The following is a 27,966-nucleotide window of genomic DNA, read 5'->3' as shown; positions in this document are numbered from 1 at the left end:
TATTTAGTGAGCATGTACTATGTGCCAGGCACAGTTCTAAATGTTGTGAATTTAGAATTATCTCACAACCCTCACAAAAACTTTCTGAGATATTATTACAGATTTTACAGCCAAACTGAGGCTCAGAGAGATTAATTTCCTCAAGATCACACAGCTAGATCTATTCTTAGAGCAGACAGTGATCCTTTTGAGGTGTTATATCAGATCACATCATGCCTCTCCTCAGAATTCTCCAGTAAGTTCTCATTTCACTCAGAATAAAATCCAAAGTCCATATAAATGGCCAACAAGGCCTTGTATGACCCCTCCTCCAACCCACCTACCTAAAATTTGTCCCCTCGGTCCCTGGGCTCCAGCACACTGCCAGCTTGTGGTTCTCCCGACGCACCCAACAAGCTCCCACCTCAGGGCCTTTTCATGTGCTAGTCCCTCTGTTTGAATGAGCTCATTCTTTTATTCCTTTAGGTCTCTACTCAAATGGGATTTCCCAAACAACCCTATAGAAAATAGTAGTTTCTCTCTCACACACACAAATATATACGTATCTATCTATATGTATGTGTACTTATTTATTGTCTGTCTCCCTACTGCCCACTGAAATATAAGCTCGAAGTGAACAGGGACCTAATCTGTTGTGCTCACGGCCCTATCCCAGTACCTCGAACAGAAATTCAATAAATGGTTAACAAATGAATAAATCAATGAAGAAGGCAGGACTGGAATCCAAGCAGGCTGCCCTTGGAGCCTGAACTCTTAAATCAATGCTCTACCAGCTCCCTTCCTAGAGAGAATTCCATGGGGGGGGGGGGGGGGGGGGCGCTTGTCCATGGAGAATTCTAAGATAACAAGTGCAAAACTTCAGTAGGACAGCTTGAACACCTCGCTTCATTTCTGTCTGGCACTTACCTTAATTAGAATGTTTAAAGGGGTTTTGCAAGGTTTAAAATCTGCGAAGAGTGTAACAATACGAAACTTCACTTCCTGCTTTGGCTTGTACAGGGGTTTGTCTGTCTGGATGAAGACAGTCATTCTCTTGGTCTCAAATGATAAGTGTGTGCTATTCGAGAATAAAATCTCATCCTGTGCACGTCCAGTTACACGGAGCTCATAAATCTCATTCGCACTCTTCAGAGGTAGCTGGGAAAAAAAGAGATCAGACATATCAAGGCCTCATAACTACTTTACTTCAAAAATGTTTTTAAGTATAAGTAGAATAAAAAATGTAAACACACAGTGTTATCCAAAGTAACCGCAATGTTTAAAAAAAAAAAAGTAATTGCAATGTTGAAAATTTTCCTCCTGGGCACCTAAGTTAAACAATTTGCTTTCCTTTTTTTAACATCCTGTAGTTTGCTCTCCAATGAAATCACAGGGTGTCTGGAATGTGAGACACATCCCGCAGCTCACTCTCAGTTGCATTCACCTTGTCATTTCCTATCCCAAGGGCAAGTTCACTGACAGTCAGAATACCTAACACGTTTCAACATTCTCGACTCCATGCCCTGGCTGAGGCAGTCAGTCGGTGAAAGGCACATTGGCACAAGATTTGGGTTTTTGCTCTACCCTCTCAAGCTCTGTGCTCCGATGCACGCTCCCCCTGCACCTGCGCAGTACGTGTCGTAGTCCTGGTAAGAGCACAGGCTGCCACTTTTACTACTTCCACTAACAGAAATCCCCCTTCCAGCACTAACAGACCAGAAGCCACGCGCGGCAGTTTGCGTGTGCTGCAGCATTCTACCTCACAACAATCCTCCAGGGGGGGCTCCTACCAACACAGTTCTATAAACACGGAAACCGAGGCTTAGCGGAGTGAAGGAAGTCATTCCAGGTCTCTATCCGAGATTCAAACCCAAGAGGGGCTACGCTACTCTTAAGAGCCTTTCATGGTGTGGTTTTAGAATAGGGCCATAAATTCTCTGACCCTCCTCCCTTGAAAAGATAGAACCTAATTCCCCAGACTGAGTGGCTTGCTTCTCAAGAACAGAAAGAGTCTGCATCATGAAAAGGATAGTTTCTGCCTGGTTCTCTCTTTCTTTGATTCCTTGCTCTGGCAGGAGCCAGACGCCATATGCTAACAGCCAACGAGCCCATGTGCGGTAGAACTGAGGCCTCCCACCAACACCCACCACCAACTTGCCAGCTGTGTGAACAGAGGATCCCAGCCCTAGTGAAGCCATCGATGACTGCAGCTCTGGCTGGGATCTTGATGGCAGCCTCACGAGACCCCAAACCAGAACTGACCGTCTATGTGGTTCCCAAATTCCTAACCCACAGAAACTGTGAGAAGTAGTAAAAGTTTGCTGCTGTTTTACACCAAAGTTTTGGGATAATAGGTTACATAACAATAGATAACTAGCACTTCTGACTTTTAGCACAATTTCAGATTAATAACCCTGAGGTTCTGAAACTACATTCTGACTCCTTTTTGAAAATACATTTTATCCACAGAAAGTTTAGAGATTTTCCAGTAACAGCAGCCACTATAAAGCTAGGAATATGGGTAAGAATGTGAAGGAAATATGACAAACTACCAATAAAATGGTCAGCAGGACCCGGTCAATGTGGGTTAGTGGTTGAGCTTTGTCCCATGGACTGAGAGATCCTGGTTCGATTCCCTGCACGTGCCCGACTTTCAGGCTCGATCCCCAGAGGGGGGCATGCAGGAGGTGATGTTTCTATCTCTCTCTCCCTTCCTCTCTCTCTCTCTAAAAATGAATAAAAACATATTTTTTTAAATGGTCAGCGAGATATATTTAGGGAGAAAATAGTGATGTCTGCAATTTACTTGGAAATACACTTTAAAAATATGATCAATGAATGGATGGAGAGATGGATAGATACGTGATAGACCAAATGTGATAAAATATGAATAGTAAATTCTAACTGGTGGGTATAGGAGTGTTCACTATGAAGTTCTTTCAAGTATTTTGTACATTAAAAAATGTAATAAAACATTAGGAAAAGAATCAGTAATGTCACCTTCAAATGACCTCTAGTGTTGATTTTTTTGCTTTTCTTCAGTAAATACTTATTGAGCACCTTCTAGCTCCAGGTTGCTCTAAGTGCTTTGGATATCATGATGAACCAAAGACACGTGCCCTGGTGGGGCTGAGAGTCTAGCCTGAAACTTGCTTCTTATATCTTGTTTTCTCAAATGACACTTCTTTTTTTTTTTTTTTTTTTTTTTTTTTTTTTATCCTCACCCGAGGATATTTTTCCATTTTTTGTACAGATAGAATGGGAGGGAGAGACAGGAAGGGAGAGAGAGTGAGAAACATCGACGTGAAGGGACACATCGAGTGGCTGCCACCCGCACAACCAACCAGGGCCGGGGACAAACTGCAACCGAAGTACGCGCCCTTAGCGGGAACCGAACCCGGGTCTCTCCGGACCGCAGGCCAATGCTCTAACCGCTGAGCCAAACTGGCCAGGGCGACACTTCTTTTTTTTTTAATCCTCACCTGAGGATATTTTTTCCATTCATTTTTTGAGATAGAGTGGAAGGGCGGGAGGAAAGGAGAAAGAGAAACAGTGATGTGAGAGAGACCTTCCCACACAACCCCAATCAGGGCTGGGATCAAACCTGCAACTGAGGTACGTACCCTTGACTGGGAATCAAACCCACGACCCTCTGGTCCAGGGGTTGATGCTCTAGCCACTGAGCCAAACCAGTCAGAGAAATCCTCAGATTTTTTTAAACAGATTCCTTAAGATTATAAGCAGAAAAATAGACATGCCAGGAACCAGTATATCATATGTTTATATATGGAAAAGACTGTAAATATTTCATATTAAACATTAGATATTTGATGAGATTTTTCTTTATAATTTGGATTAGTTTCATTCTTTTTAGTGGCACAGAGGCTCCAGAACAGAAAGTAAATTAAAAACCTGTTCAGATTAACAATGCAGAGGCCTGAAGGTAAAAAGACCTATTGGCCACAAGGAGGTCAAAGAGTTAGGGAATTAGAATGAACACAAACCTTCCCAGAGCATTTACTGTCCCCTCCCCCATCCTCCTTCAGGGAGCTGAAGCTGCCTCAGGAGGGGATGGTGCTATCTTTCTGCTCCTTTCAGTTACCCTAATTTTCTTTTTCAACTCTCCCCTGTTAGAAACCCCACCTCCCCATGCATAAAATTTAGGTAATTTGGGGTGATCAAGTCTAACTGCTGGGCCCAGTGCTGAAAAGTCAGAGATGACAATGTGACCTGGGCACCGCAGTAGACCTAGGGCGTCTCTGTGAACCGGGGGCAAGGCCACGCAGCGGGGGTGGCTCTGTGGACTCCGGATGGCACAAGAGATCCTGAGCTGGAGGCACAGAGCCTGGCCCTTCGCTGTTAACAGTAGAGGCAAGTACTGAGAAGGAGACTGAAGAAAACAGGCTGGATTTTAAACACTTATGAAAGTTTCTCTCTGCACCAGATCTGGAATGGGTATCTGCTTCCTGCTGTGGAAAGGACACCAAGGGAAGAGGGCTCCTGAATGTCTGCTCATCAAATGCCTTCTGCCTTCTCGGGGCCACAACTGCTAAAAAGGGTTCCCAGAATTGGTAATAAAGAGGTTCCTTCAGCCCTGACTGGTTTGGCTCAGCAGTTAGAGCATCAGCCGTGAATCAATGAGTCATGGGTTTGATTCCAGTCAAGGGCACATACCGGGTTGCGGTTCATCCCCAGCCCTGGTCAGATCATGCGGGAGGCAACCAGTCGATGTGGCTCTATCACATCAATGTTTCTCTCTTTCTCTCTCTCCCTCCCTCTCACTCTGTCTGATAATAAGTAGAAAAATATCCTCAGGTGAGGAATAAAAATTAAAATTAAAATTAAAAAAAAAAAGAGCTTCCTTCATAAAAAATTTCCATATCTCTTATACAAGAACCAATTATTTACCCAAAGAAATTTTGGACTCCTATGTGTTAAGTTGAGAGGACAGGGCTGGAGAAAGATGTAATTTCCACAAATGGACATTGTCTGGCTGCAGGACAAGAGTCTGGGAGTGTACAGTATCGAGGGGCTTTGAGCAACCAAATATCAATCAGCATCTGGGTTGGGCATAGCTGAGTCTCTGTTATGCTAGGTCTCTTTTGTGTATATATAAATACACACTCCCTAAGTAAATGATAGCTCTCCACACACAGTACAGAATATAAGCATGCTCAAAAAGGTCCTTGAAGGACAATAAATAGCTTTCTTATTCTAATCTGGGCTGTCTAAAGCCATTTCACCTTCTCTGAAAGATCACTGATTGTATAGAAACTGAGATAACAGGACAGTACTTCTCCTACTTTATTTCATCAATAACAGCAGTTACTAGGAGCCATGGAAATTTCAAATAGTTTTCAAAATAAAAGTGAGAAATTTAAGATGATAGTTTCTATTAAATATATATTAGTAATTTTTACCTAACATGAACTTTAAAAACATTTCTAATTTTAAAAATCACTCCTTCCACATGTTCTCACTTATTTATGGAATATAACAAAACAAAAATAAGCTGATGATCAAAATAGATCCGGAGACATGGAAGTAGGGAACAAACAGACTGACCAACCTCAGGGCGGGGGATGGGGGGGCATGGGAAGAGATAAATCAAAGAACTTATATGCATGTGTATTCATAACCAATGGACACAGACAATAGTGTGGAGAAGGCAGGAGTGGGTTGGGAGTGGGGAGGAGGGGATCAATGGGGGGAAAAGGGGGGAACATCTGTAATACTTACAACAATAGAAATTTTTAAAAATCACTCCCTCATTTTAGTTTAATTTATGTACAAAATGAATAAAAGAAAGTTTTCCAGCATATTTTGCACACACAAAAATAATCTTTGTATTAGCATTAATTTTTTTCTTTACTCCTTATTAAAGGTTCACTGCCGTGTATCAAAAGTACAAGCAATGAGAACCAAGATGTTAAAAACACATTTGTTTTAATGCATTCAAATATTCATATTTTACAGCAAAAAATTCATGAAGGCCTTAAAAAATCATTTAAAGTATTACATTTACAAACATCAGAATGCAAGTGCACTTTGAAACGTGGGTCTACTGTAACTGAAAACTCATAAAAATGCAGAACCTTCTATTTTTGCCTAATGTTATCAAATTTTCCCAGACATTTTATGACTAAGTCTTTAAAGTTGTTTTACTAAAAAGGGATAAGTCCTAAATACACTCTCTAGTAAAGCTTTCAATAAATATTGCTATAGCTACATACAATAGAGATAGCAATATTAAAGACACATAAAGGATGTTGGAGTTAGTATTTCATATTGGTAAGACTTAAAAGAATAATAGTAGCCACATGTCCAGCTAATGGTCGTTTGGAGGAGTGCAGTTTATACCAGCATCATTGCAGTAAGTCCAAGTGCCCGTCTCGATTCAGCCTTTCTGCGCTTCCAGCGGTGCAACTGCAGCCCTCTTTGAGGAAACCAGATGGTCATGGTGCTTCCAGCAGTGATTCCTGAACTGAAATCCCACCCCCTTTCTGCTCCAGGACAACTGTATTCCAATCTTCTCACTGGAATGCTCTTTCAACAGTGTGATATACACGGGCACTGGTGGCCAGCAGCTAATGTTTGAGGTTACATTAATGCCATCTACTGTCTCATTGTCACCAAGATTGGGTCCTCCTCTCCACTTTTGCCTGCTATGCCCTCCCCCCACTCCACTTTATTTAATAATAGAAAACAGGCATATTTATTAGTAAGGAAAACACAAGCATAAGTAGCTAAGAAGCATAATAGCTATGGAGTGTAAGTAACTTTGATAAGATATTGTTTGGAAGCAGTTATGTCCTCTAGGAACCCCCTCAAATGAATGTGGTTTCTGAATGTGCATGACAAGTAACCTTCAAGAGGTAATGGGGCAACCCAGCTCATCCAGTAATGCTGACCCTACATAAGTATGCAATGTGTCAGGGTCAAAGTCATTAGTCACCTATTCCCAGAAAAGTATACCAAAGTGTACCTCTTGTTGGATGCTGTGGTCTATTCTGTTGCACATTAACTGTGTGAGGCTCTGAACAAAACCGTTATAAAAGTACAAACTTCCAAATCAAAGCTATGGGAAGTAGGATTAGTTCACAAACAGCATTTAATAATCAGGTTCCAGAACTCTCGCAACAAAACACCAAACCCTTTGCACTTCTATATCAAATTTTACAGCACTCTGACATCCCATTCCACCTGCAGGGGACCGGTACCGTTATGAAATAGAGACAGTGTTTTATCCCTTTTCCAGGGCCGGGTCTAGGGAGAGGTGAGTCAGGCACTGGCTTCAGGCACAAAATTTAAGGGGGTGCCAAAAAACTCAGTCATCAAGATAAATAACATTCTTTTAAAGAGTTTAAAATATCAAAAGTAATGCAAATAATTAAATTATGAACAAAAAAATTAAAATTTTAAACAAAGACAAGATGAGTATTACTGATGTTTCCTTTTGCTTCAGACTCCTGTATGGCTCAGCGTGGTCCTGCCCTCTTCCAGGGCAAGGAAACTAAGGGGTGGAATGTTAATTACACACCCAAGACTGTAAGGCTCATTAAGGCAGAAGCAGGGCCACACCAGCCCAGGTTCCTGTACTATTAGTCTGGGCCAGTTTCCCTCAGTGAAGTTCTCTATTTGACAAAAGGAAAACCTCTGCTCTGAGTTTGAAAGGCCTAATAACCAATCTCCCTGAAGGAATATGATTCTTAAATAGTCTGAAGGTGGGCCCTGGCCGGTTTGGCTCAGCGGTTGGACATAGGCCTATGGACCAGAGAGTCCTGGGTTCAGTTCCCACTAGGGGCACATACCAAAAAAAAAAAATAGTCTGAAGGTGGGACTGAATTCAAGCCAAACTCACAAGAAGTTCAATGGACACAAAAACCAATATTAATTTATTTAGTTCACGGATGCAATGTACATTTCTGAAACCAATTTTTTAATGCATACTTACTGATGGAAGAGTAAGTGTCTTGAAAGAGCCTAAAAGGAAAATGAGGGGGGAAAAAGAGTCATAATTTGAATCTGATGATATAATACAGAACCTGCAAGACTCCCCTCTTGGATGTGCAGGGAATCATAAACGTATCTGGTCAAACCAAAACAATTGTATTAATGCCCAGGACACCTGAGAGATTATTACATAGCCTTGTGCCAAAGTATCAAGGAAAAGTGGGCCAGACATAAAAGGCTATTATTTTGGGTGAACCTCCCCCCAAAATTAGTAAGTTCTACTTCTCTTTTTCATTATCATTTCTGTTGTGGTTGCTGCTGCTCTTGTTGCTGTTTTAAGGTTATATACACTTGAGCAACACTTCAGAGAATCTACAGAAGGAATATGTGGTTTATTTCTCGTGTTCTCATACCCTCATGATAAAGCAAGAAAAGGGAGGTATTAGTCATCTCGGGGGTAAGCTGGGACTCATAAATGGCTCATAAGTATTAGAGTGATGCAGACTTTTTTCTCATATAAAGTTTCTAAACATAGGATTGCTAACTCAACTCATGTCGATTTCTCATCAGAAGCATTTATTTCAAGGGGAAAACATGTTTCATGTTAAAAATAAGAGAGTACTTTATCCCAAGTTCCCATTTAACTGGCATGAATTCGGAGATGGTGACAGACCCTCAGTTCCTTCATTCAAGAAATATTTATTGAGGGAACCACAATGAACAAGACAAACAGGGTCCCTCTCCTCCTGGAGGCCACATGTGTCTGCCCCTGGGAACAGACAGGCATGCAGCCCAGTACGGGGCAAGGGTTAAGCAAGTAGCCTCTGGAATCAGACCACATGGGTTCTATCCTGAATCAGCCACATACTACCCCCGTCCTTGACTTAGTTATTGGATTCTCCAGGGTCAGTTTTTTCATCCATAAAATGAGGATGCTAACAATCATACCAATCTTGTAAGGCGGTTGTAAGGAATAAGTATATCGATGCCTATAAAGGGCATAAAGCAATGCCTGACACATAGGAAATACTTGCTAAATGAAAGCCATTACAGTGCCAGGAAGCTGGAAGGGTTATCCACTGGGAGTGTCAGCATGCTTTGATATTTCTGGTCTTTAAATTTTTGTGATGGAGCATTCAATCAATAAACTAGTTAGTATATACTACCACTGTCAACTTAGATTTATAAAGTTATATACATGCACTTTCTCAAACAAAATACTTAATATTAGTAAATCTTAATTTCTTAGTTTTGCTCATAAAATTATAGAAATAAAAGCAGGTGCTCTATCTACACACTCTGAAGGCCACTGCCCCCATGGGCCGCAATGAAATACAAATATGTTTCCAGGAGCAGATAAGCAATTCAGCAAAATCACTTATCCTACATAGCACAGATCCGTGTATCCAATAACTGTCACCAGAGGAAGCAAAGAGCACGAGTCTTAAGTAACAGGACATTGAATGTCTTTGAAAAGGTGAAGAAGGAGGAACAATTAAACAAGGCTGCAACAGAGGTAGGACAGGGAACACATTGGAGGATGAAGGGAAAGCACCTAGAGAAAATGATGCCTGAGTCTTGGGTTGTAGGATAAGGAGAAATTAGCCAGGTAAGGAAGGAGCGAAGAGTTTCCAGGCAGAGTAACAGGCAATGCAAAGGAGTTGAACATGAGTTTACCAAAGCAAAGATCTGGGTGAGGCAAGACCACAGGCAGGGAGAGGGAGGGTAGTAGAGATGAGGACCAGATCAAGAGAGGCCATTTAGCCGTGGTGAGCCCTCCCCAGGACCTTTCCAGGTTACACTGCTATCCTGGCACCCTGAATAAGCATTTCTGCTGGATCTTTTTGTTTGTTTGTTTCTTTGTTTAGCAAAATATTGATATAAAATGGCTTTAATTTGCATAAGATTTAACTTTGAAATTTTTAATCATGCTTTGCAAATATTTCTATTTAAGGGAAGAACATTCTACTCATAAGTTCTTATTTTTGATGAAATAGACATATTCTATACTGAACTGAAGTGAACTTGAGAGGCCCTAAATGTGGTGCAACATTCGAAAGAACCACATACAGAGACAATTCGCTTGACACTTTTGTCTTATAAAAATATTTGTCAATAAGAGTAATGGTACTCGGCAGGCAAAAAGATAGACCGTGTGAAATATTTGGGCCGAAACACTTAAACATTTCAATATGGAAATAATTTGAAATTGAGAGTATTCGCTGTAAAACAGCATTTGCTCTAATCTTACCAGGTACCTCAGCACATGTGGAAAGAGTGTTTTCTCAATTACAAATATTATAGTCACTATATACCAACAGCGTACAAGTATGTTAAAAACAATGTCACTTACATTAGTACCAACAATAACAAAGAAATACTTAGGTATACATCTAATGAAATATGTATAAGATCTATATGAGGAAAACAACAAAACTCTGATAAACAAAATCAGAAGAACTAAATAAATGAAATATTCCATGTTCACAGATAGACTCAATATTGTCAAGTTGCCAGTTCTTCCCAACTTTAGCTATAGATTCAGTACAATCAAAATCCCAGCAAGTTATTTTATGAACATTGACAAACTAATTCTTAAGTTTCTATGGAGAGACAAAAGACCCAGCATAGCCAACTCAATATTGAAGGAAAAGAACAAAGTTGGAAAAATGAGATTATCTAATGTAAAGACTTATTAAGCTGGTGAGGATGTAGACAAAAGGGGACTCTAGTACACTGCTGGTGGGAATGCAGACTGGTGCAGCCACTATGGAAAACAATATGGTAGTTCCTCAAAAAATTAAAAATTGAACTGCCATTTTACCCAATGATTCCACTTCTAGGAATATATCCTAAGAAGACTGAAACACCAATCAGAAAGAATATATGTACCCCTATGTTCATAGCAGCACTATTTACAATAGCTAAGATCTGGAAACAGCCCAAGGGTCCATCAGTAGATAAGTGGATTAAAAGGCTGTGGTACATATATACAACGAAATACTATGCAGCTGTAAGAATGAAAGATCTCTTACCCTTTGAAACTACATGAAGGGACCTGGAGAGTATTATGCTGAGTGAAATAAGCCAGTCAGAGAAAGACAATTACCATATGATCTCATTTATTTATGGAATATAATGAACAAAACAAGCTGACACTCAAAATAGATCCAGAGATATGGAAGTTGGGAACAGACTGACAAACCTCAAAGGAAAGGGGGATGGGAGGGATGGGAAGGTATAAACCAAAGAACTTCTATGCATATATGCACAACCTATGGACATAGACAATAGTGTAGAGAAGACAGGACGGGGGGTGCGAGTGGGGAGGAGAGGGTCAGTGGGGGAAGGGGGGGACATCTGTAATACTTTCAACAATACAGATTTTTTAAAGAATTTTTTTAAAAGACTAAAAAGCTATAATAATCAAGACAGTGTTGCACTGGGTGGGAAAAGTGGACAAGCAGACCAGTGGAAGAGAATAGAGAGCCCAGAAATAGACCGCCCTAAATATAGTCAGTTGATCTTTGACAAAGCAGCAATGGCAATACAATGGAGAAAGACAGTCTCCTCAACAAATGACACTGAAACAAATGATACTGAAACAACTGGACATCCACATGTAACAAAAATGAGTCTAGACAGAGACCTTATACCCTTTACAAAATTTAACTCAAAATGGATCATAGCCTTAAAGGTAAAATACAATACTACAAAATTCCTAGAAGATAACATATGGAAAGAAACCTAGATGACCCTGGGCATGATAATGCCTTTTTAGATACACCACCAAAGACACAATCCATGAAAGAAATAACTGATAAGCTGGACTTCGTCACAATTAAAAAAATCTCTGCAAAAGACAATGTCAAGAGAATAAAAGGAAAAGCCACCGACTGGGAGAAAATATTTACAAAAGACACATCTGATAAAGGATTGTTTCATTATTTTTGAAATATACAAAGTACTCTTAAAACTCAACAAAAAAGTATCTTGATTTAAAAATAGGTCAAAGGCTGAACAAACACCTCGCTACAGAAAATAAACAGATGGCAAATGAGCATAAGAGATGCTCCACAACACAGGGAAATGCAAATTAAAATAACAATGAGATAGCACTACGAACCTATTAGAAGAGCCAACATTCAAGATACTGACCCCACCAAACGCTGACCAGGATATGGAGCAACAGGAACTCTCATACATTGCAGGTGGGCGTGCAAATTGTTGTGAAAACAATAACAATGTGGATATTTAGAATGTTCTGCAACCATTACAAATACTAACTGCTTTAATCCTCATCATGATCCTATTAAGTGTTATTATCCTTATTTTACAAATAAGACCCTGAGTCACAGACATTAAGTGACTTGACCAGAGTCACACAGAAGAGAGTCAAGATTCTAACCCAGGCAGCCTGGCTCTTGGGTCCCATCTCTAAACCACTACTCTGGAATGCCTCTCAATATGAGAACGAACAACAGTTGTGTTTTGGTTCTTTTATTCACTTACTTTTGATTATTGTAAAAGTTCCACAGCCTGGAAAGCCTGCTCGTGTATGTTGATATCACCACTCTCTCAGTCGTACAGGTTCGAAATCACAATCATCTCGGATTCCTTTCTCCCCTCAACTCTGTGTCTGTTATCACCAGAACCTACGGTTTCATTTTCCATAATGTTTCTCCCAACCTTTAGAGTTCTACTAGAGGCACTACAGCAGCGAAACTAATTTGAAAATAACTCGTGTTATACAATAACTTCTGAAAAGGATACATGAAGACTAGAAAACTTCCCAATTCTTACATTAGTTCTTCACACTACACAGTTATGATACGTTTGAAGTTAACTTCAGGATCTGAAAAATCCCTCATCAAAACAAACTAAAACAATGACCACATCTAAGGCTGGGTTCCAACTCTGAGATGGTGGTTAAAGTGCCAGGGCTTTCGTAGGGAGTGTCTTGGGGTGGACACCTGGAGGAGAGGGAAGGAGACAGGACTCGGAAGAGGAAGAGGGAGAGAGAGCTGCAGGCTCAAGAGACATCCACCAGGGGAGCTCAGAAGCAGCTATGACCCTTGAGAGTTGTCCTGAGTTCCCTGGACCACCCCCCAAGGAGGGGTGCCCCTTGGCAAAGGTGACTGTTTGGCTGATGCAGTGCCCAGAGGGCACTGGCTCTGACAGCAGTCCATGGCAACACTCCCAGGGCTTGAGGCAATGAGTCCTTCAGCCCTGAAGGGCTGCATCTGGGTGGCCCGCAAGGCATCCACCACCAGGCCCAGACTGGAATAAAACCCAAAAACTTAAACTGCGGTGAGCTGAGCCCCAATGAACCTGTATCCTCGATTACTGAGAGTTACTTACGTTTCATTATTTTAGTTTAAATCATCGGGGTTGACTATTTTGTCAGCCTAGTGACTGGAGGAAACAATATGTTTCCTTTCCATCCTGGCCTGCCACACGTGGCCTGCCTCCCTCCACTGGCAAATTCACAAAGACTAAGCAGGGGGAGGAGGGACTGTAATTTATGTCTCTCTGAGTGACACCAAGCAAGGAGAAAGTAAAAAACAGCTGTGGGTCTACAGTCCAAATAAACAGTCGTCTGATTAATTGGAGGGCACGCATTCTAGCAATCAAAACCAGCCACCCAGATTCCAAGCGCAACAGACACCATTTCACAGAACTTCTCTCTTTACTGTGGCTCTCTAGAGAGGCAAACCTTTGACAGGTTTTTGTCATTAGCAAGAAATTGGAACCACATGCCTGGATCCCACTGCTCTGACACATGACCATGTCCATTCACAGACCCAAGAAAGAGCCAGAAACAGAAGCTGCCCCCAGAAGCTAGCATCTTATATATATAAGATGCCCACCCACCCCTCATTCTTGCTGGATTCAGGGAGTGACTCAGGGATGAGTAGAGACCCCATTTGAAGGCCCACGCACTGGTCTCACGTGTCCTTATTAAAAGGTCAACTTGAAGTACTTGACTTTTTTTTTTTTTTTTCAATTTGTTGTCTTCCCTCTACATTTACAAACGCAGCTTGGAATCTCCTAGGCGATGATTAAGTTTGATTTGAAAGTCCTAACATTCTAGCAATAATTTAAACAAAAACATAAAATTGGGGGTGGCGCAGTGGGAGAGTAGGAGAGGATAGTAATCTCTTTCTCTGCTGTTGCTAGGATGAGGATGAAATACACAGTATTTACAAGTCGTTGTGAACCGTCCTCTCTTCTGGCAAAGTTCCCCTGAGACCCGGGGAACAGTCACCACCTCACGAAACCCTGCATGGCACGCTTTTAAATCACTGAGTAAAGACACACTCCGCTGTGTGAAGTCCTTCTTGCCCTTACTCTAGGTAACTCTGAAAAACTCAGATCTTTTTTGTGTATAACCAGAGAAAGTCCATCTTAAAACCCTTCTGATGCTTCCTCCTTCCCAGCGCGCCACCAAGCCACTCAAAAGAAACCTTGTTTTAAGGCTTCACACTTGGCCCAGGCCTGAGAGCTGGCCTTCTGACTTACAAATAGAGTCAAAGCTATTTTTAAATTGTGTAATAAGCATACACAAAAACTAACCTTTCCTTAACTTTTTAAACACACTCTATAACACCATATGCCACCTCTTCTGACATCTGTGCTCACAAAATAGCTCTGCAGAGAGGCACAGAAAGGAAGGAGTGGTGTGTAATTGCAAATCCACTCGGTCCAGAAATATACTCTATGGTTAAAAAGAAAAGATTTTCTACAATATATATGCCTGACTTGGTATTTACTGTTTCATTATTTTAGGCAGCCCTCTGCTATTCAGTAATACACTGTATAGTAATAAACAGATATATCACGTTTAAACTGAAAATGTTTACTTCTTTATCAAGTTATTAAATATTTTCTCATTATTCAGCAATTTATTGGATTGTGGACAAAGTGAAAATGGAGTTTTCCAACCAAAATCCAGGGAAGACAAAACCTTAAAATACAATGTTTCTGCTCTACAACTTAATGTCACTTTAAGAGGTAACTCTTCAGTGAATTCAATCTATATAGAAAATACAAGTATTTCAAGCCAAACAAACCAAAAAAATCTCCTTTGTTCCCTTACCTACTCTAATTTCTTTTTCTCCTGCTTCCCTTATTTATATATCTCAATAAATTTGTATTTCAAAAATAACATTTTGTTCCATTTAGACTACTGAGTGTAAATTAGGTCAAACAAAAACCCCCTGGAAGTAAAATAAATAAATACTAGATGTTAGGTTCAATACAAATGAAAACCAAGGGTCAGGCCCACGCACAGGGCATTTATTACAGCAGGGCAGCAATCTGTGGCCCCTGGGCCAAATCTGGCCACACCTGTTTTTGTACAGTGCGTGAACTAAAGGTGATTTTGCATTTTTAATAGCTGGAAACAAATAAAAAGAACACATGGATATTATATGAACTCCAAATTCAAGTTCCATAAATCAGGTTCCAATGGTACACAAGCACACCCATTTGCTGTGAGCTTGTCTGTGGCTGCTCTTGCCACCAAGGCAGAGCTGACCAGCTGCCACAGAGCCCAGAAGGCCACCATAACCTACGTCTGGCCCTTCACACCCTCGCAGTATGGTTCTCTTTCAGGGACACTTCTTCCTTCCTCAAGGGATACAGAATAAAGTGGATGGCCCACTCAAGTCAGAATCAACAGAAAGACCTGACCCCATGCCCAGGCTTGAGGGAGGCATCAGCACTAATGTCTAAGACTGGGAAGTGTGGGATACAACACAGCCAACACTCCCAAGTGTTTCTATGTGCCAGGCACCAGGATAAACGCTGTAAGGCAGGGAGAGAAAGAAAGAAAGAAAGGAAGGAAGGAAGGAAGGAAGGAAGGAAGGAAGGAAGGAAGGAAGGAAGGAAGGAAGGAAGGAAGGAAGGAAGGAAGGAAGGAAGGGAAAAAAAGAAATGGGTGAAAGTCTTTTTAATAACATATGTTATTTAACCCATTATATCCAAAATCTGACCACTGAACATGTAATCAATATAAAAATTATTGAGTTCTGTTGCATTTGTGGTACTAAAGTATTCAATCCAGTGAGTATTTCGCACACACAGCCCATCTCAATTTGCACGAGCCACATTTCAAGTGCTCAGACACTGCGTGTGATTGCCACTGGACAGGGCAGCTTAAAAGCAGTGTCTCGTTTAATTCTCACAAGAGTGTTTGAAGGTAGGTACTGTTATGATTACCATTACAGAAATAAAGAAACTGAGACTAAATGAGATGACATGACTTGCCCCAAGGCCACATAGGTAGTAACAGGTGTTGCTAAAAGTCCACTTTCAATGTGCCTCCAGAGACCCCATTCTGATCCACTGTGTCTCCCCCAAACTGTGCAAGACAGACCCGGCCATTTCCTCCAAAATGGTAGTCCAAACATCTCCTAACCTCTCCCTGTCCCTCCTCTGTAGCTTAGTGAGCTCTGGGGTTAGTATTTGGACACATCCACTCTTCCATCCTTTCTCTCTTATCCATTTGCTATTACCTCTAACCCCTGTGTATCCCTGTAGGCAGTCATTCCTCCTCAACCTAACAGGCTCTTTTGCAGGCTTCATACCACGGTCCCCATTCTCATGCCCATGGAAGACACAGCTAATCCATCTACTCCCTGTTCCATTCAACCCAGACTTCATCTTGAAACCACCATCAGCATAGCAGTCCCAGCAGCCTCCACCATCTACTCAAGTTGTCACATGAAATGAAACCTATTTTGCTTCCCTGTAAGGAGCACAAGGACAAGGACTTTGTGTGATCACCAAAGAATTCTCAAAATAGTAAATGCCCTGCCTTAACTAACTATATTCTTGAAGAGATTTAACACATGTTTCAGTGGAAGTTAAATTTATGATACTAAATCACTTCTGCCAGTTATATTTTCAGAAATATAAATTCTTAACATTGTTCTCACAAAAGGAAGCTACCAGGTGCTCTTTAAAAACCCCTCCTCATTTATTCCCAAGGTCTTTGCCACTCTGGTCTTCAGATTTTAATTCATGAATCATTTCTTGAGAACTAAAGACCCACAGGCCTGCCCACTACCTCCCTACTCAACTCCCTCCACCAAATCTTCTTTGACCAATCTCACCCTCACCCTCGCAAGAAAAGTCAAATCATGAAACTTTCCCAAGGGAAGTAAAGAGTAGAAGAGACAGCGCAAGACCAGGACCTTCTATAATTATTTCCTTCTCAAGTCTGTCACTGCACCTTTGGGATGATGGTCATCTTAGCCCCGACCAAGACGATGATGAGCTACAATTCCACTTCTTACTCACACTCACAACCCCTCAAGCTTCAAGGGAGACATACTACTGAGGGAAAGCATACTTTGTCACCCAAAATAGTCCTTTTGGGATATTAATTATTTTGAGCCGGTTATTTTAAAGAAATAAAAGGCTCAGATAAAAACTCCAAACTTCCTCCTAACTGCCTAAAAGAATTTAGATAGAAGAAGTGCTCCAGGAAGGAAGATATCATTACAAATGACTATAGTTTGATATGAATTAGTGTGTGACAGACCGGGAGGAACCTAGCAAAACCCATTTGATCCAAGTCCTCTCTGTCCCATCGTTAAAGATGGCCTAGCAAACATTTAGTTACCAATCATTTGCTTTCCTCTCTCTATGAATTGCCCTTTGAGTCCCAAACTCCAACCACCACCCCCACACTTCTCCTTAGCTCAAGATAGTATATAAGCCTTAACTGCCCGATCTGTCTGCAGGTCTCATATTCTTATGGAACCCTTGTATGTACATATGTAATAAATTTGGCATTTTCTCCTGTAAATCTGTCTCAGGTCAATTTGATTATTAGTCCAGCCCGAAGAACTTGGAAAGGTAGAAAGGAAAATTATTTTTCTCTTCTCTTTTCTGTGCTCCTTCCCTCATACCAATTCAAGTACCAGCTTTTACACTCCAATATCCCACAATCCAGCAGGGACCCAGGTTAGGGCACCCCCAGGGAATATCTCCAATCTGTGCTTCTCCCTCCAATGGATCACTACTGTTAATGTTTATTCCTGCTTCCAATAAAGAAATGACCAATCTGCCCTGGCCGGTTTGGTTCAGCAGTTAGAGCGCTGGCCTGTGGTCCCGAGAGACCCGGGTTCGGTTCCCGCTGAGGGCTGCAGTTTGTCCCTGATCCTGGTTGGGTTGTGTGTGGGTGGTGACCACTTGATGTGTCTCTTTCACGTTGATGTTTCTTTCTCTCTCTCTCTCTCTCTCTCTCTCTCCACCCCCCCCCCACTCTATCTGAACATAAAAATGGAAAAATGTCCTCAGGTGAGGATTAAAATATATATATATATATATATATATATATATATATATATATATATATATATAAAGAGATGACCAATCTGTACAATTCAGAGGCAGCTAGATTAACACTGGCAAAGTTTCCCTAAAACCATTATTTAAATTTTACTCTTCATCTCAAATTCATACCTCCTAATATTTCTTTCCTTTCTCGTTCTCTTCTATTTCTTTCTTACATCAAAGAAACAGTACAATTTTTTAAAGGATAACCTACTCACCTGAGATCCTGATCCCACCACCTCTTACCCATAAATTATCCACCCCCCCCCAAAATTTGCATCAATAACTTTACCTCTCTACTGTGCCTTTCAACAGCCCTCTCTCCTTTCCATTGTCAAACTTCTGCAAAGAGTGATTTACCCTCTCCAATTCTATTTTCTCATCACCCATTTATTACTCATAACTGGCTTTTCCTCTCAACACTCGACTTAAAACCATTCACTTAAGAGTCACCAATGCCCTTTTCTTTGTCCTCCTCTTCTCTGGCCCTCTGGGACACTTGGCACTATTAAAACCTTTGTAACTCTTTCTTCCCTTGGTTTCTGAGACATCTCACCACCTTCCATCTATCCCTGTCTCTGGCTGCTCACTGTCTGTCTATTTTATTATTTTCCTCCTCCCAAGCTTCTGTCATCAGTCTTCTTCTTTCCGTAAGCAGTCTCTCTTGTGCCTCTTATGCATCCCACCAAGACTTCAAATATTGTGTGTCTCTATGAAAGCAATGCCTCAAACTCTTTCCCTAGCTACAATTTCAAAACTATCTGCTGGACATGTTCACCTGGATGTTTCTCCAAACATATCTAAAGCAGCAGAACGTGACATCTGTTCAGAAAACACACACACAAACCTGTACGTTCTCCTCACGGCTCCACTCCCAGCCGTAGGCTCTTTCCCCCGGCACACCCTTCTCTTCTCTAGTACGGAAAATAACTGTTCCCACCAAATGCCAAATATGTCAGCAGAGGCAAAACATTTATGAATGGACATTTGTATAGCTCTGGATGTAAAAGGTAAAACAGTGCCTTGCACAGGATTTCACCCAAGAAGCACTCTTTACAAACCACATTGAATGTTTCTATACAAGCAAAAAAATAAAAACTTTCCTGCCTTCTGCATGTTTAATATTATACGTTATCCATCTGCAACCTCTGAACTTCCTCTAATGCCTTCCTTCCTCTTATTCCCCACCCTTCATTCATTCATGTTTCACATATAGCAAATAATAATAAGTTAATGGGGAGAAATGTCATTGGAGAAACAATTAGTTTCAGCATTGCAAAGCCCTCTTAACAACATAAAGCAGTGATTTCCAGCTGGTGTGCCCCAAGAATTAAAACATGCAATACCTGACTATTTAGTCAGGGACAATGACTTCTTCTCCCCAAGATTGTCAAATTTTTAAAAATGACAACAGCAAACACAACAACTGCCATCTGGTGTGAATAGGCAAAATTATACCTTTTATTTTTTTGGCAGATGGGCATAAAATACAAATTTTTGTGTGTGCCACAGAATTGTAGTGATTAGTTTATGAGTGCCATGAGATTTATTTAAAAAAAGAGAAAGAGAGCCCTGGCCGGTTTGGCTCAGCGGTTAGAGCGTCGGCCTGCGGTACAGAGAGACCCGGGTTCGGTTCCCGCTAAGGGCACGTACCTCGGTTGCAGTTTATCCCCGGCCCTGGTTGGTCGTGCAGGTGGCAGCCACTCGATGTGTCCCTTCATATCGATGTTTCTCTCTCTCTCTTCCTCTCTCTCCCTCCCGCTCTATCTGAACAAAAAATGGAAAAATGTCCTCGGGTGAGGATAAAAAATAAAAATAATAAAAGAGAGAGAGAGAGAATCACTGACAGACAGGATCAAACAGTAACACAGGCCAAACCCTTAGGCTCTGATTTCTACTTCCACCAAAACCCTCAGTAAGTCACTGGGACAGTAAACTCATTTTGTGTTAGAAGAGAAGCTGCAAAAGTTTAACTTGAATCAGTATGTTCACTTTCAACTTCACTCAATCACTGATTCATAATCAAATCCAAGTTTCCCCTCTGCTTAAAATGAACACTAATGCTTAGGGTCGGGGGCTGCTTGAAAGGCAAATTCCAAAGTCTAGGAGGGGCCTTCTCTAAGATGTCAAGAACCATCACCAGCGTGCAAAGGCATGCCTCGCTTCAAGCTTTCTGGTCAAGAATAATTCTTCCGATACTAAAGGACAACTGTTCTCATGTTAAGGTTTCTAAGAATCACTTGCAGTGGTTTTGTAAGATAAAGTTTAGATTTCTAGGCCTCAAAGGGGTGGCCACAAATCTGCATTTATACTAAGTACCACTCAACCTTGAGAAACACAGCCACAGAATTTAGTTTTAGAAAGATCTGTGTGGCTCGTAGCCCCGCCCAGCCCCGCCTAGCCCCGCCCACCCTCACCGCAGAGCCATTAGTCCATAAGAGCAACTCCACCTGGAGCTGAAATGAGAAACCTGCACAAAGTGCAGGGAAGGATATTAAAAACTCAGTTAGCCTTATTTCCTTCCATATCAGAAAAATCAACATTTGCAAATATATCCTTGGTCTTACGTTTCTCCATGTGTTAGGCAAGTTTCCTCGAGTGTAACAGAAATAGCATTAGACTGCAAATTTGGGGACCTGCCATCGGTTTCTAATAAGCAATTTCACCTTGGGCCAGTCACCACGCCTCAGCCTCCTCAGCCATAAATTAGGCGATTATCTCTGAGGTCCTGTCCAACTCCCAAACTCTATGAAGCTCAAAGCAAATTAGGAGGAGGGCTACCATTGTATCTTGTGATTCTTCAGGTCCAGATTATAATTTATCCGGGACTAAACTCCCACCAGCAAGCATGAAAATGAGTTTAGAAGATGACTGGTACAGCATTGCATTGATATTCCGAAGTAAAGAAAACCAAAACTATTTCATGCTTTTCCAGGCAGTAGAAAACCTTCAGATTCAGAACCAACTTCAAATTCAGGATTTACCATTTACTGTGTTAAATCAGGAAAATTAATTGTTCTCTCTTAGCCTCAGGGTAGTGCCCTTTTCATAGGGTTACTGAAGCTAAATACTGTGCAGCAAGTCCCTGGCACAATGGGGAACTCGACACTTAACACATTAAATCCCTTCTCATTCTCTCCAAGTGATGTGCTTTTTATAGAGTTCCCAGTTCAAGATAGTCCCAATGGGTGATTAATAACTGCCTTTGACATAATTGTTGCAATTCTCTTCTATTAACAACAGCTACCATTTTCTTACATAATTTGTTAAGTGCTTTAAATATATTAGCTCACAACGGTGTAATTGTAAAAGGCAGGAATCACCATTCTGCAGATGATAAAACTGAAGCCTGTTGAAATGATGACTGCCTACAGCCACACAAGCACTAACGAAGGGGCATTCAGGTCTCCTGGCTCCAGAGCCCAGGCATATCATGACTACACTATGGTCCTTTATCCTCAAGCACCGCCTACCTGTTTATACATATCACACACAATGGCAAAGACATGTGAATGAAGAGCCTACACTCTTTAAAGATAATTGTCACGTAACTACAAGTTCAGACTGAGCTCTACTGGCAAAGCTGCCTGTGAAAACCTGCCCCGGGAGACCTGCCCACACACCACACTCATTAATCTACTCTCATGAAAACCATGGGAATGATTTTGATCTATGAGTTGTGAAACGTGTGATCAGTAGCTTTGTTTCCACTAGAAAGCCATCCAAACTGAACTTGGATGAATTTTTTTGAAGTTTTCAGCTAATATCTCCATTTAAGAACGGTTGATTGCCTACCCTTCCTGGATTGAGATGGGAAATAACATACCCCATAATCAGTGTGGAAAAGATAGAAACAATAAAGGACAAAGAAGAACTTTTAATTCTTAAAAAATAGAAGGTAAACACTCCCATTAACTCTCCAAGATTTTAGGGCAAAAAAAGGAAAAACAAGTTATTAAAGAATACAGACACGCTCAGAGAGTACGTCTCACCCCAACACCTCAATAGGAAGATGGAAGTAGCCTTGGCACGGTAAATAAATGGTGCCTCCAGACCAGCAGGCACTGGCCAGGAGATGTCCTATTCTTTTATACAATGAAGATAAAATTATAAACCTAGTCCTGTTCACTATAGGGATTATGATGGTGAGATTGATAACGATGGTGATGATGATGTTGGCGGTGGTGGTAATGACAAGTACTCTTGAATGTCTGAGTCTCACTACTAAAGAAGCATTAATACCTCTTTAGAAAACTGTACAAAGTTAGTAGAAACACTTTTTCTAAAGGGCTATTATAAAAAAAAAAAAAAAACACAGCATTGATCCCCAATAAATGTAGAATACATTAAAAATTAATAAATGAACTATAATGTAATCAGTATTGCTGGCCTCAAGGATAAAAATGCAAACAAATTTTCCCCATGTCTGTCAAACAAATAAATGAACTCTTCCTTGAAGACAAGCCACACTCTTTCGACTTTATTAAGGTATATTCTACAATTCAAATCCTTTAGCTATTACTATTTCTAACACAAATTAAGCTAAAAATGCATTCTGGTTATGGTGAAAGACTGCCCCGCCCCAGGAATTTCTAAGACTAGAACTAGAAACAGCCACACAGAAACAGTCCCCATCCTTACCCAGTTCTGCTAAAAGATGAATCTTTATTAAAATCAACGTTTCCTTTAAGGGCCTCATAAGAAAGTGCTGAAATAATCAGACCTGAAATGTATTTATTTGTTTGTTTATGTGGTTAAGAATAAAAATGAATCCTAGAAAGATCCAGATCCCACTGATTTAGAAGTCCTCTTTTATCTACATATAGTTACAACTGGAGAAGTCAGATAAAGCCAAGGATGTGAAAACAAGAAATGAGAAATGTCTTGATCCTTAACTCCTCACATTCCAGGAAGCATCTGCTCTGGGAACAATGACTCACAGCCTCAGATAACAGAGCAACATTCTCCTTTCAAAGAGGGACCATGCTCCCAGCAATGGTATTTTCAATCTGCATCAAGAGTCCAAAACAACGCCTGAAAGAAGCACATTTTCTCTTCCTTTTTCAAAGATCCATTCTGCAACCAGGATAGTGTTGTCCCACCCAGTCTTCAGCACTTTAGCCTTCCCAGAGGCATGTGATGGACTCTCCTCCCCAAAGAAAAATCTAAGAATAAAGTTAAAAACCAAGCCACAGTAACATGCACCCCTAGTGTTGGTACTATCTACAGAAAAAAAAGAAAGGAGACTGATAATGAAAATTGCAGAAAAGACAATGCAGGGAAAGTTCTAGAATAAAGGTATGCAAACATCCAAGCAAAGCCCAAATAGTTATCAAAATCATCCAAATCTGCATTATAGAAAAACTGCCACACATGTAGAGCCAAAATAATAATTCTTAATAAATAAGAATGAATGTGGTCCAGCCGGTGTGGCTCACTGGTTGAGCACTAACCCATGCACCAAGAGGTCGCCAGTTTGATTCCTGGTCAGGACACATGCCCAGATTGTGGGCCCGATCCCCAGTGGGGGCCATGCAGGAGGCAGCGAATCGATGTTCTCTCTCATCGATGTTTCTATCTCTCTCCCCCTCTCACTTTCTCTCTCTCTAAAATCAATAAAGGAAAAAGAATTAAAAAAAAAAAAAAAGAATGAATGTGGAACTACCTTAAATATTGTCTGCTGTGACTTAGTATTTCCATATATTCTTTAGCCACTTTCATAAGACCAGGATTCATTCATTTTTAGAAATAATGGTTCAATAATAAAAGTAGAGGTCTGCTTCCATGTAAAATGGAAATGATGCTTCCTGTGTCTTCTTTTTCACTATTAGTACATTATATATTACTTATAATATTAACAGCTGTTATTTATTGAGTGCCTAATAGGTGCTAGATACTGATTTTAACTTGATCACTACCCTGGGAATTAATTTCATTATCCCCATGTTACAGATGAGGAAACTGAGGCTCAGAGCAGTTAAGTAACCTGCCCAAGATCACACAACTAGTACTAAGACTCAATCTCAGATCTTAATCACTAACCAACATTTCCTCTTCCAGAAAACAAGGCCTCCTTTTTTCCTGACGATGCTCCTATGAAAGACAAAATGGCCTGGACTTGCACACATAACCTCTTCCTGACTCTCATCCCAAACATACCCATCGAGTCAATTAACTTCCAGTAGAGAAAGAATCATGAATGTAGATCAACTTTGATTTTATCTCATTTCAAGATGGTGTTAATTTCTCTATGCTGGTTTAGAGGGTAAATATTTATACAATGAACTGTCGTGGAATTCCAACCATCCTTCAATGTTCCCTACATAATTTTTTTAATATGACTCTTAACATTATAGGTATTTGTGCCTCAATTTCTGGCCTTTGACTAAATCTAAACATGCTTCTGATTAACAGTGTTTATAGTTCAATGGTATGATTGTGGGTGATTGTGGTATGATTGTGGGTGATTTACTTCTAGTGTCTAACAGGTTGTAAGCACTGACCATACATTACTCTTTCAATTAGAAAAATATACAATAAATGTTATTTTTATTTTTTAAAAGTTTACGTATTTACTCCCCCTAAAAACTTATTTTTCCCTTAGTATTGAAAAAGAAGACATTCACTGACCCAATTTAATCCTGGGCCAGGTAAGAACACAAACTTGAAACAAGAGATGCCAATTCTTTTATAAATGGCTCCCACTTTTACATTATCTTTTTTGTTGATTTAAAAATTAAGAATGTTTCATAAACTGGATTTTTTTTTTTTTATCCTCACTCAAGGAAATTTTTCCATATTTTGTTCAGACAGAGTGGGAGGGAGAGAGAGGAAGAGAGAGAGAGTGAGAGACATCGACGTGAAAGGGACACATCGAGTGGCTGCCACCAGCATGACCCAACCAGGGACAGGGACAAACTGCAACCAAGGTACGCGCCCTCAGCAAGAACCGAACCTGGGTCTCTCTGGACCACAGGCCAATGCTCTAACCACTGAGCCAAACCGGCCAAGGCCATAAACTGGATTTTAACTATTGTGTCGCTCTTCTTTTCCTTCCCATAGGCCTATTTAATAAAGTGCCCTACACCCAATAAAGATGGTTTTGCGTCAGACTGTTAACTATATCCATTTCCTCTTCGGGGCACACATCCGGCTATATTTCCCAGCCTCCTTTGCAGCTAAAAATGGCCATTGAAAGAGGAACAAGAGTGATATGAGCCACTTCTAGGTCTAGCCCATAAAAATCGCCCTCATGAGAAACTCCATGCTCTTCCCCTGCAGACTTGGGAGGTACATGTTGATGATGATAGAGCCACAAAACGGAAGGAACCTGGGCCTTTGAATCACCACATGAAGAACACCATTTTGGAATTTACAGGTGTTAAGAATTAAGAGTACATTACATCAACCATTCCAAATTTGTGGTTTCTCTGTTACCCTACTTAACACATGGCTTTATTAACATATTTCAATTACTACAGCAGAAGGGTAAAACTCTATGCTGTTTATCTTACCTTTTTCAAAGACTCCTTCCGCTTCCAGGACAGAGACAGTACGGTTTGCTGCCGTCTTGACCACTTCTGCCTTCACGGTGACCTGTGAGGGACTGTGTTCCAAAAGCTGCACCCCAATAGTCACATTTCCTCCAGGCCTGATGATCTCTGGAGCTGTCACCAGAAACCTGGGCCTAAGGGAAAAACCAGAAGTGTTTATCCTCACATCACCCTTTTTTTATGATCCTCAAATTTCATAGACAGTGAGATAGACCTCCTATATTGTGCCAACTGCAGTTGTTTTCATTTATTGCCCTGCTGCTCCATTTAGCAACTGCATTGAAATGCCATTGAAATAATAATTCCCATAAAATTCATTTTAATGCAAGTAATTCATGTACTACCAGAGTAGGGCTTGTGTTATAACTTCCATTTTATAAACTACAAACAGCACAGGATGGGCCTCAGTGTAGATGACTTACAATGGACATGCTGAAGTTATTGGCAACGTGCAAGCCTCTAAACTTCTCTTTTACAGATGATCTCATACCCGTGTGATTTTTTTTTTCTTGGCTTAAACACACACACACAGAGAGAGAAAGAGAGAGAGAGAGAGATTTTGCCAGTTTCTTATTCAAACCTTTTTGTTTTGGCATTTGCCCAAGAAAAAAATCATCTAACCAATAGCACTGATTGAAATATACCATCAGGCATTAAATTACCAGTGGTAAAATTTCCAGGTGTAGCAGAGCATAAAAGTAGCTAAAACAGCACTTTCTCTGCCCAAGCTAGGGGTCAGAGCTCAACTGCAAAAACCCTTAGGAGTGGGGCACTTTCCAGTATCTGGGTGCCTCAGTAGTTACCTTTCTAGTGTCTGCACCTGAACCACACACTTCAGTTACCTAAGCCACACTTTGCCCACGCCAAAGGTGAGACACCTTGTTTCGAAAAACTAGCATCACGTGTGTTTCAGAGAAGACAGCAGGCACATTATTTGGGAGCAAACAGCTGAGAAAATGCAGAGGCAACGTGGACTAAAAAATAAAAATGACTCTCTTTAGAAAGTAGTTATGGCCAGAGAGTCGCTTCAACAACTTCAAGGGTGAAGAAAATAACTGTCTCATGGAGAACCAAGCTGGAGCGACACATGGTCAAATCACCAGGCCAGTGCCTGGCTGGGGGCGCCGCCGCGGGGCCGGTTCCCACCCGCTGCTGCACAGCCGCTGCCGCCTCCCACAGCCCGGGCCCAGGCGGCGGCCCCGCCCGCCCCGCGCGCCCCGCGCGCCCCGCGCTCCTACCCGGGGGCTGCGGCCAGCGCGGCGGTCCACGCGCACACGAGGTGGGCGACGGTCAGGAGCCCTGAGCCCCGCATCTCCGCAGCGTCTGCCTGGGCGACCGTGGGCTCCTGGGGAAAATCGCTGTGGGGTGTGGCTTTCCACCTCCTCCCTGATCTTTCCCCCCTGCCTCTGGAGTTTAGCCGTCTGGAATGGGCGCGCCTAGAAGCGCAGGGAGAGATCTAAATTGAGACCGGACTTGGTGGCTCCACCCCTCCCACCCGCATCACAATGGCGCTTCTCGCTGCTCTGGCAAACATCGCAAATCCAGGAGGGTCAGAAAGCGATCTCGAAATGCGGTCAGCATCCTGGCCCCGGCATCCCTGCGCCCCGCGGAGCACACAGGGCTCCCACTTCCCCAGCCCACCGTGTTCCCCGCGCTGTTTACACTAGGGCTCTACCAACGATGCCCAGAGCGAGTAAACAGGCCCATCCTTGTGAGGAGAAATTCATAGCAGCTATGTGAAGTGGAAAAAAATTAATCATTGTCCTCCAGGCTATGAGTCAGAATTTTAGAGAAATGGCAAACACACACACACACACACACACACCAAACGGGTGTATTTACTGGGTTGTTGTTGAATGTATAGGAATGTGCACCAGAGAAAACTTTATTATCTTAAAACAAAAATCGAGGTATATTTTTTTGCCTCACCAGGAAACTGTGGTTTCTCAGCTTAAAAGGGGAATTCTGACATATGCAGGAGTTAGGTGTTGCTCCTTGGCACTCTCAGAAACAATTGGGGAGATGCGTTATACTTTTGGTTGTGTCTAAACACACTTGCCACAGGCAAGTACTGTAAAGCTTGGAGCAATTTTATAAACTCAGCTAGGACTAGGGTAGCTCTCCTGGGCTAAAG

The 27,966-nt window shown here is 41.4% G+C and overlaps 1 protein-coding gene across 1 annotated transcript in view; it reads right to left on the bottom strand.

Annotated features, from left to right (window-relative positions):
• Positions 1-27,196, bottom strand: part of CD109 (CD109 molecule) — a 110,869-nt gene extending 83,673 nt beyond the window's left edge. The window contains exons 1-4 of the mRNA XM_036249359.1: positions 27,071-27,196; positions 25,794-25,966; positions 7,934-7,962; positions 907-1,137 (exon numbers count right to left, since the gene is read on the bottom strand). Coding sequence (XP_036105252.1) covers positions 907-1,137; positions 7,934-7,962; positions 25,794-25,966; positions 27,071-27,144 — 507 coding nt within the window. The 5' untranslated portion in view covers positions 27,145-27,196. The remainder of the gene's footprint in view (positions 1-906; positions 1,138-7,933; positions 7,963-25,793; positions 25,967-27,070) is intronic.
• Positions 27,197-27,966: the final 770 nt, after the last annotated feature.

This window comes from Molossus molossus, unplaced genomic scaffold (genome assembly GCF_014108415.1).
Source record: "Molossus molossus isolate mMolMol1 unplaced genomic scaffold, mMolMol1.p scaffold_m16_p_8, whole genome shotgun sequence".
Lineage (NCBI taxonomy): Eukaryota > Metazoa > Chordata > Mammalia > Chiroptera > Molossidae > Molossus > Molossus molossus.
The sequence above is the reverse complement of the archived record's forward strand: the minus strand, read 5'-3'. Positions and strand labels throughout refer to the sequence as shown.